Here is a 16,406-nt window from a genome sequence, read left to right on the forward strand (position 1 = left end):
AAATACATTTGGAAGAGCTATCTAACTTCCTCCTATGGGAATTCTACCTTAGGAATTATTTAGGACAATTCCTTATGATTGTGGACAAATACTCACTATGTCAACCTTTTTATAATACGAACTTGTAGCTCTAACAAAGGCAGTTCTGTAATTCTTCGATATCATCAATCTACTTAACAGTTTCCCTTCTTTTACTTCTCCCATACTTACAAAACAGTAATATATTTTTTCTGACATTGATTTGCATCACATGCCTGCTTGCATATCATCTTCTCAAGGGAGTAACAAGTCATTATTTATTCCAGGATTGATTGATGTTTTTTTCTTGCAGCCCACAGTATTCTTAGCAACCATTTCCGGACCTATGCTTGAAAGCATTTTGAAGACCATTTGTGCTATTTATGTTAGGGAAGTTCTTTTAGCAGAAAATCAAATTTACATTTCAATTTGTAGCCCATGCTTTATCCTTATAGCACAGGCAGGTGAAGCTGATTTTGTGGCATTTGTGAAAATGTCCATTGTCCTTGTGCCGCTCTTAGGTGTAATTCAAAGTCGTACAGGAAGTGTCAGTAAGATATTATACCTCTGCAATGATTAAGGTGTGCAATGCAGATCCCTGTGTACAGTGACTCTTAGCTACTCATCCGTATCTGGGTAGTTGCTTGTAATTCTGACTAGTTCCTTCTTTGAAGTTATTGACTCATTTTATTTGGATAAAGGTTGAAAGGATTAACCAATAGATTAAGTTTTTCTTTACCCCCTATTTTTTATGTAGTTAGGAATTTGCCTTAGACTGAATTTGACTATCAGTTTCACGTAATTAAATTCTGATGATATTAGTTAGTAGCAATGCTAGGGTTTAAAGCAGAGGTTTTTCTCGCCCCCTAGGATTGAACATGGGATGGTCTGCATTGAAAGGCTGACTATTCCATCAGGATATAGCCCTCCTGTAGTGCAGGAAAAGTATGAGCCCTTTGCATAACATATTTAACAATGTAAATTAGAAATCTAAAAAACTTGTCCAGTTGCTATGATTTAAACTTTTTAGATACTTTTGGCCTGGATGATTGAGTTTTCATTTATATGTTGCTTTTCATTTTAGGGAGAAACTCCGTGCAGTCCGTTTAGCAAGAGTTGGTTCATTCCAACAACTCTCTGCCTACCCAAAATTTTCATTTTGACTGAAGAAGCTATTTGAATGAGTAACAAAACATCTCCGTTTTCCAGTTGCTGTGATGTAACCTTTTTAGATCGAAATCTAGTGCTTGTGTTCACATAATATGATAAGCTTGATTAATTTTGTTAGATCAGGCAATGAGAAGGCAGACACTGGCTTAACGCAACAACAGCTCTTTATTCAGACAGACAAGTATATACAATCCAGCAACTTTTTAAAAGTTGTGCCTCGTTTGCAGCCGATACCAAGATGTCGTCGAAATAGGGGACGACTCCTGGTATCCCCTGCAAAAGCCGTTCCATGACACTTTGGAACAGTCCAGGGCGATACTAACTCCGAATTGCAGACTCCCAGTGCGTCATGATGGTTTGAGCCTCCGCTGTGATGCCATCTACAGGCAACTGCTGGTATGCCTGCGCCATATCCAATTTTGCAAAAAAAAAATTCCTGGGCCTAGCGAACGTAGTAGGCGCTGTACAATGGGTACAGGGTAGCCGCTTTGTTGTAGCGCGTTGTTTATTGTGCATTTATAGTCTGCACAGATGCAGACTGACCCATCTGGCTTGACCGGGGTCACTATAGGGGTCTCCCAGCATGCATGGTCGACTGGCTCTAGGATCCCCTGGCTCACCAGCTTATCAATTTCCCTATCGATTTTAGGGCGGAGAGCGAAAGGTACTCTCCTGGGTTTGAGCCTGATAGGCGCTATGTTGGGGTCCAAGCTAAAATACATTGGCGTCCCCACATACTTACCGAGACCGGAGCTGAAGACATCCTCAAACTCCTTAAAAATCGCCTCGGCGGTGCCGTCCTTTACAGAGTTGATTCCAGTTACTTCCAACCCCAGGGCTTCAAACCAATCGAGCCCCAGGAGGCTCTGAAGTGGTGCGCTGGCCATGGTCACGGGAAGCTTGGCGCTGATGTCTTTGAACTGCACTCAGAAGGTGCCTTGGCCCACGATGGGGATTCGGTTCCCCTGGTAGTCACGCAAACTGATGTCTGGGGTGCGAAGGTGCCGTCTTTTCAGGCTCGGGATGGCCTGCTTCAGGGTCGACCAGGATATGATCGTTAGGGATGATCCAGTGTCAACTTCAAGCTCACAGGGAGCGTCCTCAATGAGGACTGTGACCTTCAGCTTTTTTGGCCACCTAGTGCGAACTTGCCCTATCATGGTTTGATAGGTTACCTTAGGTTCTCTCTCTGGGCACCCTTGAGTTTTCTGCTAGGCCCCTGGGTTGGGCATCTGTTGGTGATTTGGAGTGGATTTTGGCTGCCAAGCGGTGGCAGGGAGTTTGCTCCGGCACACTTTGGCAATGTGCCCCTTCTTGTCGCAACGCTGACAGGTTGCGTCCCGAAACCGACAGGTAGACCGGGCATGGTCCCCTCCGCAGCTAGCGCAGGGTGGCAGACGCAAGTTGAATTTTCGCGCTGGTTTTGTGCGGCTACTGCGCATGCAGTAGCTGTCATCTTCTTCGCTGTCAGAGGGTTCTTGTTCAGCGGCCTCGTGATGTACGGGCGTTTGCTTCTGCGCAGTTTGTGGCGTGTTGTGTTGCCGCTGTAATGCTTCCGTGGACTTGTCTGGAGATTTGGACGCCCTGTCCTCATCAAGTGCGATCTGCAGAGACATATTTGATCTGGCTAGCAGACGTCTGTGCAGATTAATGTCCCTCACGCTGCAGATTAAGCGATCTAAAATTTGGTCGTCCACGTCACAGAATTCGCAATATGTTACTGCTTTCCGCAGGGCCGTGACATATTGGTTGATGGAGTCTCCCTCCTGTTGATTCCGCACATTGAATACATGGCAGCAAACGTGCCTCGATGGTTTGGGCGCGTAGTGAGTTTTTAGAGTCTGTTGTAACGCCACCCAAGGAACCGGATTGGAGTTGGCTCCGATAAGTCCTTCGCGGTTTCAAAGACCTCTCTGCCACAGTATCCCAGGAAGAGGTTCTATTTGCGGGTGTCGGGGACACCCATAAGGCTCGTTTGCCTCGAGGAAGCATTCAAACCGTAACATATACAATTCCCATTGTTCGGCCACTGGGTCATACGGAGTTGGCGGGGCATGCATGGCCATTCTTGGATAAGGCAATTCGAATTTGCCTCTCAAAATGGTAGCTCGATGCCGCGCCGAAGCTGCGGGCTGGATTTACTTGCTGGATGTCTCGTTGTTCATTTCTTCGCCTATCTGCCTCTCAATCCCACCTTCGTCGCCAGTGTTAGATTGGGCAATGAGAAGGCAGACACTGGCTTAACGCAACAACAGCTCTTTATTCAGACAGATAAGTATATACAATCCAGCAACTGTTCGGTCTGACAGCAACCCTTTTATAGGGAGCTGTCAGACCTCAGCCAATCAGATTGAACCTCTGTTCCCGCCGGAACAGAGGACCAGAGTGGAAACGCTGGTAGCTAGTGTTGATATCTAACAAATTTTATATTTAAATTGAGATTGCAAAAGTTTCTTTATGCTTCATTAAACTGAAGTTTCTATAACAAACGATCTTACTACATCAGACCACTTACCATACTTATTTACCTAATTGATATAGCCGCCGAGCTCACAAAAAGCTAAAGTTACTGGATATACTTGCATATACGGCTGTCTTGTGCATAAGCTGACCCTCAATGTTTTAACCCAAGTATAGTGAAAAATGTGCCACCTGCAGACAAATCAATCCATATTTTTCATGGTATTTTGGTCAAATATTTAAGGGTAGGCTTTTCCATGTATGGGCTTATAAGTGAGTACATAGAGGAAATATAGGTGTTTTTTTTAAACCATTACTGTATATACTTGTGGATAAGTCCATCCAAGTATAAGCCAAAATTTGTTTTATCTCAGGTTCTCTGCAAGTATATATGGTACATCTTCCACACAACTTGAAGGTTGCAGGTAGTCCTGGTGAAACGATTACTTATAGTCATGGTAGGCTCAGATTTGGAGTCAGAGGAGGGGACTAATAATGAGTAGAAAGTGCCGGACCCAGCTTCAAAAGTGCTGACAGATGAGGAACAGTCAACTCCAGTGCTACCAGGTGGACTGCCATATGAGCAGGCAGAAATAGTGGAACAAAACAGCAACCAACAGTTACAGTTGCTGTCCCTCTCTGAAGATGAGGGTGTGGGGTTACTGCAAGTGTTCGGCAGGCTGCAAAGAGATTGGAACAAAGACGCTCTGTGAGATTGTTCAGCAGAAGTCTTGCCCCGCTAAATAAGCTATACCAGGGCTGTTTCTGTTAAAATGGAGCATCAAGCACGAAGTTCTCCATTAAGAATAAATGTCCATTAATTCTCATGCCATTGACTTGACGTGTGAACCTTGCAATCCAGATTTTGAACCTGGACCAGCCAATGAATCCACTACAAGCTGTGATCCTTGGACTCCACCTGACTATTGCTCTGCCTGCCGCTTTCATTTAGAAAACTTGTAAGCCAGGCTTGCTGAATGTTTGGAGGCAACTTATCTCTATACTGCAAATGTATGTATTTGCAAGCCTAGTTTAGTGAAGAGAACAAACCCATGCTTTTGTGTATTTGTGTGATATTGGCTTAGGACAGGACTCTCATTAAGTGATGGTTTGAAGTTACAATAGCATTGAATTAGGGTCTGTGGCTTATGATAAGTTGTGGCCATTGCAGTATCCCCAGAATGTAATCGCAATTCAGATGCTCAACAACTACAATGGTTACAGTGTCCCAAAGTCACATGATTGCTATTTGCAACCTTCATTGCTAGCTTCCAAAAAGGGAAGTCAATGAGGAAGCTGGCAGGAGATCATAAATGGTTATCATGTGACCTTGGATGTCAGCCTCTGCTTTGCTGCTTGCTTTCGGCTGCCATTGAAATGGGGAGGGGGGATGACATGGTATTTGGAAAGGGAAGTTTTCAGCACAGGAGTGAATGAAGAAGGGGGTGTTTTTCTCACTATCTACTGTGCATGCTGCAGATAGTGGAATTGCCGCCAAGGCCAACTGTCCAGCATACCAACATGATGATGTTTTTTGAAGATGGAACTCACATGACACCTAAGGGATTTGCAGATTGGACACTGGGATGAGGGTTACCAGGAAGAGGGGCTTAGTCACATATTGATATATATGATTTCGCACGCTTTTGCCTCAGATCTTGCTTTGCCTAGCTGCTATCTACTCATAACCAGTAAAAGTACTCTTAATTCTGAAAAATGGAGTTGAGTGGTTTCTTTCTTGGTTACTGATGGAGGCTGCCCTGACATTGACTCTGTTACCACATGGGGTTCATCTAATGACAGCAGCTGGCATTTCCATAACTGCTCTCCTAAGATGGAATGATCATTTGATGGCATACTTTATTACTTGCATTGCTTAGCAACAGATTGCCAATCCTACTTATCAGAATTAAGCAAGGACTACTTGTATTCATTTTGTCATTTATGAAATATAAAATCTTGCCTATCTCAGTAAAATAATGAGTTCTCAATTATATGTTTCTGAGTGATTGAGTTTTGCTTAATTTGAGTTAGTAAAATTTATATACCCTATATACTATGTAATATATATTTTAAGAAGAACTTATACCTGAGTAATATGATTTAAATTTGATTAGGGATTAATCCATGTTTTTGTCATTTTGCATAATTTTCAACAATTATTGATATAAGAAATTATTTTACTTAATTTTTACTGTTTCTATTTTCTCCTTAATGCCAGCATAATAGTTTTTTGGTGAGTGGGCAGCTATATATAGTTGATTAATACAAAAATATAAATAAAAATTATATTCAGGTTGCCTCCATATCAGATTCTCCATAATAGATCTTAATAACTGTTTCACTAGCTTCTGTAGATCTGCTTCTAATTAAATACAAATGGAAGCAAATATGAGCAGTTTATTGTCCAATTTCTCTTTAACAAAAATACAACTCCTTACTTTAAAATTAGCTTTAAATAGAATTTCAACCCCTCTAAATAATTTGTTACTGCTGAAAGATATTGTTTATCAAAATATTTTTTCTACATGGCCTGTTTTGTATGTTTCTTGAAGTAACTTCTTCGCATATAGTATGTGTTGCTGAATACACTAGTAATAAATTTATCTCTCTAAACAAAAGCGAAACCATCATAATAGGTTGATTACTCCTCCCCTTTCGTTGTATTCCTTCCTTTCTTTATCCCTTAATCTCACATGTCCTTTTGTCTTCCCATAGCCAATCCCGCATCCTAATTTAGAAAATGAACTTCAGTAGGTTAAAAGAAAATTCAGTCCCGACCTCCTTGCTTGCGCTAATCATTACTTTTAACTCTTTGGTGGTCTAATGTTTACTGGTAGTTTTAAACTTGATTAGGTCTGTTAAGGGAGGGGAATTGGGGGATGATTTAGTACAGATATGTCAGTATTTTGTATGAGTTCAGATCATTTGGTCAGTTAGTGTATTTGAGTGTCCAATTCATAGGAACCATTAAATCAGATAATTAAATAAAGAGGAGAGGGTTTTGTATTAATGTTGTCCATATTATTCTCCAGGATGGCTTCTTTGTGATCCCAAGGCCTCCAGAGAATATAGATCTGTATGAAGTAAATCTTGCAATCCTAAAGAGCTTCTGAAGTTCCCAATTGGAACTCAAAAGTGGACCCTTAAGAGAAATGGAGAGTTGAATTCTGGGCATAATAATGAACAAACTATTCCTCTGTTTTCCCCAGAAGTTTGTTGCAGTGATATAAGATGTGTTGACGTCAACCCACATGCTGGTTGGGGGAATTCTGGGAGGTGAAGTCGACACATTTTAATTGCTGTGTTTGAGAAATCTGGATTATTTTAAATTTCACCTGCTTTTCCACCATATAGCTGTTGATGTTGTTCTAAAGAAACTGGCAATTAATGTTTAACGTGTCATTGTGTTCTTAAGCCAGTTGAGTGTAGAAGGTAGCTGTTCTCCTTTGACAAGGCTCATGTGTAGTATTTCAGTTTTGGCACACTGCCTGTTCCTAGTTGTTAGCATCTGCATATTTATTCCCCAACTAGCTCTTTTTGTATCCCAGAGGTATGGCTTTTATAGCTCTGAGCCTGTTGCTGACACATCACTAGCACTTAGCAGTTGTTGTTTTTTGCTTGCTGCTCCTATTTTTGTATGTATTTTTCATTTCTGTGTAAATCAATACCAAGTTCCAATTTGGGGCCTAGCTGGATATAATGCAAGACCTTTCAGAATCAGTTATTTATAAGAGGTTCCAGGTAACTGATCTGTAGATTGTCCTATCTTATTATGCTCTTTCTAGAATGAAATCTATTCTATTTGATGTATTGTTTACCATGTTTGAAATTTAGTGGGAAGGATTTGTTTTCCAAATACATCAGGATATCCATTACATTACGTGGCACTGTCTTGTGTCAGATTCATAACAAGCATTAGTCAATTTAAAGCTAGACATAATTCTACTTATGAACAAGTAGGGGAAGTTACTCCCTTTGCAGGAAGTGGAAACAGGTCTACCATAGCAATCCTCATTATAGTCATCTTACTCTACTCCTATTGAGAAAATATCTTAGCAAAATGGCTGGGAATGACAAAAAAAATTATAATCCAGCACAATATATATCATGAGTTGGGAAAGTCTCTTTTTAAAATCTCTTTTTAAAATCACTGGCTTCCAATGCATCTCATTACTATAGTGACCATATTATTTTATTTATATTTATATTCATTTATTTAAATTTATTATAACCAACAACTCTGGTAGATTCATGGCATCTTAACAAAATACAAGAAAGTGTTTAAAAAACCAGTTTAAAAACATCCCACAGCATAGACAGTCTGGATTAAAATAGCTAAAATAACCTCGATCATAACAAAGAATCACAATAATGACCTCAAAACCCAATAGCCCTGGTACTAAGGCCAGGTTTTGAGGGCTTTTCACTACCCCAGGAGAGAGGGCACTATCCATACTCTGGAGAGTTCAGTTCCAGAAGGCGGGAGCTGCAACAGTTAAGTTAGTACCATGTTGAGTCAAATGTCCTATATTAGAAAACCTGAAGAAAACCATTACAGTCCTTACAGTAGTGCTTGGAATGACTGGCCTATGATACAGCAAAATAAATAACTTGTGTCTTTTCTTTTCCAGGTTGGCACAGTCTCTGCTAGCTCTCTTTGCTTCGTCCCTTGCTATTTCTCTGGTTTTTGCCATCATCCCTGTCTGTCACAATGTGGTGGTTCTGGCGGTGGTCATGGCTGTGGCTGGGCTGGCCATGGGTTGCATTGACACACTTTCCAATATGCAGCTGGTGAAGATTTATCAGAAGGATTCAGCAGTCTTCCTGCAGGTGAGAAGGAGACTGGTGGATGCTGGGCCTAATGTTGTATCCCTGTTTGTGTGCTTGTATTCCCCTACTTCTCCATTGATTCATCACTGTTCAGGGCTCCCTTGTCCTTGCCATGATGAGGAATGTTTTCCTCTGATGGGGAAATATGAAGATATATAAGCTGAGAAAATAAAGCCTTCTTTATTTTTATGCTAGGGATAAGAAAGAAAGAAATTACTCTACTGAGCTTGAATGGTTTATTTTCTTCAGTGCAACATGGAGGGGAAACCTCAACCTTCTTGGTGCTTTCAAAAAGGATCTTCCTAAATACTATATTAGAGCAGTTAGAGCAAAATCTGTGATTAGAAATTGTAAATGCTGCTGCATCTGGGCATCTCTGGCTTTCTCTTGTGTCCCAAATACTCATATATTTTCTTTTCTGCACCCTCCATGTTGCGTTTTGGAATATACCATAATATTTTCATTTCCTTTCAGTTTCTATTGCGAGATATAAGCATGCAAATGTAAGTAGATAAATAGGTACCACTTTGGTGGGAAAGTAACAGTGCTCTGTGACATCATGCTGGCCACATGACTCAGAAATCTCTTCGGACAGCCCTGGGTCAATGGCTTTGAAATGGAGATGAACACTACCCCAACAATTAGCAGAGTAAAATGTACAAGGATGCCTTACCTCCATTATATACCGTATTTATTCGAGTATAATGCGCACACGTGTATAACGTGCACCCCCTAATTTTCGATTAAAAATCGGTATAAAATTTTGTTTCACACCAAGCATTGTAATAGTAATGACTATTGCCGCCGGCGGGGCGGGAAGGGGGCAGAGGCGCGCCAGCTTTTGCTCTAGTCAAGACAAAATAAGACCAAACTCGCGGGAGGCATTGTAATGAGTAGGCAATTGCTGTATAGAGAAGAGGAAGAGCAGGCTAAAGGTCCAGCATAGAAGTGAAGCCGAAAGAGATCCTTGCGAGGCTCTGCAGGCTTCCTCGGAGTAAGGAAGGCAACAGCTCCCCTCACCCCCCAGAAAGCAGCGGGGCTCGTCGCGATGAAAAAGGCAGCCCTGATGCCGAAGAGAGCCTTGCAAGGAGGCGGAAAGGAAAAGCCCGAAAAGGCACCAAAAGAAGCGGGGGGAGCTTCGCCCGCCTGGTGGGCAGCCGCCGAATGCTGGCAACAGGACCGCCGGAGCGCCGCCTCATCTCTCCCAGGCGCCGCCTTTGAAAACGCCTCGATGGCTGCCCACCAGGCGGGTGAAGCTCCCCCCGCTTCTTTAGGTGCCTTTTCGGGCTTTTCCTTTCCGCCTCCTTGCAAGGGGGTGAGGGGAGCTGTTGCCTTCCTTACTCCAAGGAAGCCTGCAGAGCCTCGCAATGATCTCTTTTGGCTTCGCTTCTATGCTGGACCTTCTGTAGGTAGAACAAGCGACGATTCCTTGGTTTAAACGGCGGCAGCAGCGGCGGGGAGACAAAGGAGGGGAAAGGCGGCAGGCAGCTGAGTTGCGACTATTGAGCACGGCGCGGGATCGAGGCTGCAGTCCGGAAATTTACAATTCGCCACTGCCACCCCAGCCCAGCCCTTGTTTATAACGCGCACCCAAACTTTGACTTCTTTTTTGGGTATAAAATTTTGCGCGTTATACTCGAATAAATACGGTATGTATGTATGTATATATATATATATATATATATATATATATATATATATATATATATATATATATATATATATATATATATATATATATATATATATATATATGTTTAGTTCAAGCAAGAAGATATGTGCCATATCCGTCCTTCTTCCCAGATTAACAGTTGGATGTAAAGGCATGTTGGCTCCAAACAGAAACATCATATAGAACTAGGGAATCCTGAAAATAATGAATGGATGCAGTCATTTCAATGTTGATCTGGCATTCAGACCAGTCAAGAGAACCAGGCCATGAACTTCGAAAGCAATAGAATTGAGTGCATCAAATTATAACTTGTTTCTGAATAAGTAAGATAAGATATAAGTACTACATTGTGTTAGAATAATGAATGTACAATCCTTTATCAATAGAAGTTAATCTGTGGGTCAGAAGTGGGTTGCTCCTGGTTTTACTACTGGTTTGCTTTGCACGTGCTCGCTTCGCTAGCTCGTGTGCCAAATATGCTCTGTGCACGCATGCGCATTTCAATGTAAATTGTTATTCACACATGCACAAAACAATTTACAGTGAACAGCGCATGCACATGCACTACTAAACAACATGCTGGCAACAGCAGCGATGAGCAGGGAGTCAGTTTGGGGGCATGGTGAGCCTGGGTCGCTGCTGGTTCTGCGACTCAGGCAAAAAATACCATTACCACTTTGGCCAAACTGGGCCAAACCGGGAGCAACCCATCTTTGCTGTGAATACATTTTAGCAATAAAAATAGCACTTAGACTTATATACCACTTCATAATATTTTACAGCCCTCTCTAAGCAGTTTACAAAGTCACCATATTACCCCCAGCAATCTGGGTCCTCATTTTACCTACCTTAGAAAGATAGAAAGCTGCATCAACCTTCAGTCTGTCAGAATCAAACTCCTGGCAGTGAGTAGAATTAGCCTGTAATACTGCATTCTAACATTGCACCTCCATCTTCTGCTACCAAGAGATAGAGGCATGTTACAACATTTACCTGGAGGATTAGTCTTTGCTTAGCCATAAACAGGCCATTAATCCTATCTTGGGTAACACACCAGCTATGGTTAAAGCAAGCTAATCTATAACAAGCCACAACTATAAACTGAGATTAAATTATTCCTACTCCATCACAATCAAGCAATTATCTAGTTTAGATGATATAATAAACCAAACCATCATATCGTTTAGTATGTTATATTGAACAGAATTATGATATTGATTTGCGTCACACCTAAAGTCAGCATCATAATTGTGCTGGCTTATCGTCTGGTTCTTCTGTGGTATAGGAGATGTCCATAGTTCTAGTCTCCCGAATAGGAGGAGAAAAATGTCAAGAGCACTTGGGTAGCATATGAAGTTTATGGCAGGGTTAACTCTGCACACAGCCTTGTAAAGCCTGTCTCTAGAACCCAGATGAATTTAGCGATAAACTATTAATTCATTCTGAACCCTATTCATTTCATCTGGCCAGATTTGTTATTAGCAACGTTGGATATCACACCAGCTTTTCTCTTTGTCGTTCTCTGTAGGCCCTTCATTTTTTTGTGGGCTTTGGTGCCCTGCTAAGCCCTCTGATTGCTGATCCTTTTCTATCAGACACCAATTGCATCCTGCCAAATGGCACAGCCAGTGTTAGCAGCAACCTCCCTCACATCCGGAAGTCATTGGTCCCACATCATCCTGGGAACCTGACACATTATGACCTACCCATAAAAGGACTGGTGGTGACCAGAGTGTCTTATGCTTTCTGGATTATGGCTCTCATCAACGTAAGTATGGCCACGTCAGTTGTTCCATGTATAATGTTCATACACATCTTCAGAGTAATGCAAGTAGAAGCTTTTGATCCCAGTTTGCAATTTGTTTTGACATTCTGACAGATCAGTCTTCTCGAAATGTTTCCACCATCATCCTTTCTCCAAATATGACGGTCATCCAAAGCTTTATTTTAGACATTTATATCGCATTTCGAAAGGGCATGAACATAAAAGCAACATTCAATAGACTGTTCTGCCTCTGCCAAAATTATCAGATTCACAAGGAATAGATTTGCCTAAGTGGTTTGCTACAGAAGAAGCATATTGTGTCTAATATTTAAATCTTCCTAATCCAGGAAATAAATTCATAATCCTCCCCAGTCCCTTTTGAAACAGACGCTGCCTTTTCATCCTCTTTTACAGAGACCAGTTAGGTTAATTCACACTTTTCCTATTTTCCCTTGTTAATAAAATTCCACATTTCAAGGTATAAAATGGGAGGACTAGTTAATGACTCTGATCAGTACCATTTCAAGATGGTGTTTATTGATTTCAATATCCACTCCGCCTGGAGTTTGTTGGAACTGCTAGAACAGGTTATTAGAACAGCCTGAAGTTATATGTTCCCTTGCAGCCCCCTATCTTTTATGTGAGTATTTCTTTTATTTTTACCAATCTTAATGAACATACATGTTTACATCATATAATGAATATCACTCAATTCATGGTAACCTACTCTAAAGTTGGTGTACTATTGAGAATTTGAGTGGCATGCCAAAGGCAAAGCAGTGGAGGTAATCTGCCTTGGTTACAGGCAATAAGAGGGTGCGTTAATTGGCAACTTGGAGATGACAAGGAGGCAATTTGGAAGGTTGGTGGCAATTGTGGAGTAGATGCACTGACAGCAGTAGGGCAATCAATGCCTGCATTGAATAGACAAGAGAAACTTAACTAAATCTACCCTGTACCCAGTCAGTCAAAGCAATGGCAGCTTTATTTTTTATGAGAAGTTGGGGAAGGGAAGGGTTGTTAGGAAAATTGAAAGGGAAGAATTAAATCTCCCTTTTGTCCCTAACTGCAAGCATGTTGTACTGTATGAATAAACATAAAAGTGGAAAAATGAAATGGCCACAGACATTGCTATTATGGCAGCACACAGGTTAAACTCCAACAATTAAGATAGTGGGGCTTTTGATATTGTCCCAAATTAGGGGGCAGTTGCAGTGGGGGTTTTGATATGTTTTATTAATATGTTTTGAAATTCTTAATGCATTTGTACAGTTTCAGTACAATTATACTTACGTAGTATTAATTAAGGATTGATACTCCATTATTTAAGATAACAGAGACTCTGGAAATGAAGTAAAATGAATTATTCTATCAATATTAATTACAATTTAGGATCACAGTTTTTGAAAGATAACATTATTTGACTTTTTCATCCAAACTGAATGCAACATTAGAAAAAGAAAAGTGTTGTTGCTTGCATCAAAATATTTATTATACAGTAAAACTGCCATTCTTGAGCTGATTACTTACTATTGAAGTCATCGTCATATTGTTACTTAATAACTATTTTAAATATTACTAAAGAGAGAGAATATAGATCAGCAAATTTAACAGCAATTAAAATTCCAAAAAAGGAAAACAACTGTTGAATTTCTAACTTTTCCCTTTTTCTTCCTCTGCTGATTTACAGTGCTTGCAAACATTTTGGTTTCTGAAAAGCCAGACTGCAAAGGCTTGTAGTTGCCATGCTGTGAAATATATTGCATATAGGGAAATCACTCCTGCTAAATTTGATTAAACCTCAATTTTATATACTGTTAGGTTTGCCATTACTTCATATTCTCCAAATTTAAGTTTCCAGTCAGATATTGTTGGAGTTGTATGCTTCTTCCTGTCTGGGGCAAGATTTATTCTTGCTGCTGTAAGCATATATTTCATTAAATCATGGTGATTGTTTTCTAAGATTATACCTCATAAGAAAAGTTGTGGCTTCATTTCAAATTTAAATCCCAGAGGTTTTTCCGCGTTGTATTATGTATATCTTTCTAATAATTTGGGTTTTTTAGACATGTCTACCAGATGTGATAAAACATTCTTTCTACATTGAGTCATTTCCAAAATTTATTAAAATATCATCCCACATTGTTATAAGTCTTTTTTGTTAGGTACAGCAAAGACTTTTGGCAGAAATGGGAATTTAAAGGAAGGGCAAGCCACCCTGTTGTAGTATTCCTATTATGAGTTTCATATATGAGTAGGTTATAATCTCATCATGTTATATGCTTGGAAAATTGTTATACTGGTAGTCCTCGACTTACGACAATAATCAAACCCAAAATTTCTGTTAACAGAGACATTTCTTAAGTGAGTTTTGCCTCATTTTACGGCCTTTCTTGCCACAGTTATTAAGTGAATCAGTGCAGTTATTAAGTTAGTAACAAGGTTGTTAAGTGAATATGGCTTCCCCATTGACTTTGTTTTTCAGAAGGTCGCAAAAGGTGATCACATGATCCTGGGACACTCCATCATAAATATGAACCAGTTGCCAAGCAACTGAATTTTGATCAGGTGGCCGTGGGGATCAGTGGTGGGTTTCCATTTTTTTACTACCAGTTTGCTCATGCGCGTACATGCGCACGCAGTTTCTGCACATGCGCAGAAGCATCCAGGCGGGTGGGCAGAGCCTCCCGCCACCAATCCAGGCCGAACCGGCATAAACCCACCTCTGATGCGGATGCTGCAATGGTTGTAAATATGAAAAATGGTCATAAGTCCCTTTTTTCAGTACCATTGTAACTTTGAACAGTCACTAAATGAACTGTTTTAAGTCGAGGACTACCTGTATTCTAAACCAGTATTTAGAATGAGATTTGGGGAACTACTGCCATTTTGCTAAATGAGGAAAGACAAGTTGTAGACAACAATTATTGACAAAAATCCTTTCTAATTTTCACTTGTAGCTGACTCATTTTCTGTCTGCCAGTTTCTCTGCTGTTCCTGCTTCCTGGGAATAGGAAATTGAACACTGTGACTCAACAGAGTTTGGGGGGGGGGGTGGAGGAGAAACCACTTGAGGGCCAAAATCTGGGCTGTACACATAGTGAGGTTGGGCATCATTGAGTTGAAGAGGACTTATGCTGAGAAAAGCTATTTCTTTTCTTTTCTTTTTTAAATGTACTTGTTTTAAAAGAGGCAAAAAAATACCTATTAATTTTAAAACTCTCCTGGGTGACAGTCTCGTAAGACCTGTTACTGGAGGGAATAGCTTGTTATGATTCTCTGCTTTGGTATCACAAATCTTAAATCTGCAATGTGCTTGCACAATTTTTAACACTTCACAGCCTCTGCAAGGTTTTCCAGCACTTGGGCGGGTGGCGCAGCTTCTATTTTCTGTCTCTCTTGGGAAATATAAGACAAATCTACTTTACATGCCAAGTATGATGTAGATGAGCAAAGCATATGGAGCTGGTAGAACATAAGAAATGGATATTCTTTATCAAAAGGGAAAGTTTTTTTTTTTCAAATTAAACAATATGGTGATAGAGTGGGCAGGGTGTGAGAATTCAGTCTGAAATTCTGTAAAGTGTAAGAAAATATGTGGGATTGGTATGCGGGACACCTGCATTGGATAATGTTTACATATAGGCACAAAATAAATATAAAATGTGGGGTTATTTATTTATTTTTTAATCAGAAGAATGCTATGGATGTTTCAGATTCAAAGACGGAAGATCAAATATTGAGAAATTAGTGGGGGCAGCATGTCAGGTAGAGCAACATTTTTGCAATCCAGTGCTTATAATTTAACACAATAAATAACATCCAGCTGTTTTGAATAGTTGGTCAACAAGAAAGGATGGCCAACTTGGAGTCCTTACACCTCATTTGACCAATCTCAGAAGGATGAAGACTGAATCAAACTTGACTCGGTCAGGGTTCTACAGGCTCTGGGCAGAGTTTGCCTGCAATACTGCACTTCAACCACTGCGCTACCAGGGCTCCTAAAATAATGGTCAAAAAGCATTATTAAATGCTTTTAATGAGCTACTCAATGAGCTTGGTTAAAGAAAAGTATAATTGTAGAACTGCTAAAAAGTGACACGCCTACCTGTTGAGTATCACACCTACTTGTTGAGTAAAGGAGAGCATAAATGAATGAAGTGGAAATTAGTGACAACTGCCAACTGTTCTAACCTTGAAGTGATTTGTGTGGGTGGTCTTTTTTCTGACACCGGATGTGTGCCTTAAATGTTTTTGTGCATTAAGTGTGGCCCGAGTTCATTGGATGAATTGGATGAATTTTCCCATTGGGTTGCTACTGTGATTCAATTTCTGCTCCTTCATCCATCCATCCCATCATACCCTTAAATAGTATTCCTTGGTTTCTTTGTGATCTTCTAGCATTGGCTGCAGTTTGTCCTAAATTTCATTTGTTCTGTGGTAGAAAATAAGGGCAGGGTATCTTCTACGGGAAATGATAGCATGCAG

At 40.4% G+C, this 16,406-nt stretch overlaps 1 protein-coding gene across 2 annotated transcripts in view; it reads left to right on the forward strand.

The window, feature by feature from the left end:
- The window catches only part of MFSD4A (major facilitator superfamily domain containing 4A), a 49,603-nt gene that overhangs the window by 12,820 nt on the left and 20,377 nt on the right, over positions 1-16,406 (forward strand). For both annotated transcript variants that reach the window (XM_081948573.1, XM_081948572.1), the window contains exons 2-3: positions 8,283-8,481; positions 11,682-11,921. In XM_081948573.1, the coding sequence (XP_081804699.1) occupies positions 8,283-8,481; positions 11,682-11,921 (439 nt within the window). The remainder of the gene's footprint in view (positions 1-8,282; positions 8,482-11,681; positions 11,922-16,406) is intronic.

This window comes from Natrix helvetica (assembly GCF_964273705.1).
Source record: "Natrix helvetica genome assembly, chromosome: 3".
Lineage (NCBI taxonomy): Eukaryota > Metazoa > Chordata > Lepidosauria > Squamata > Natricidae > Natrix > Natrix helvetica.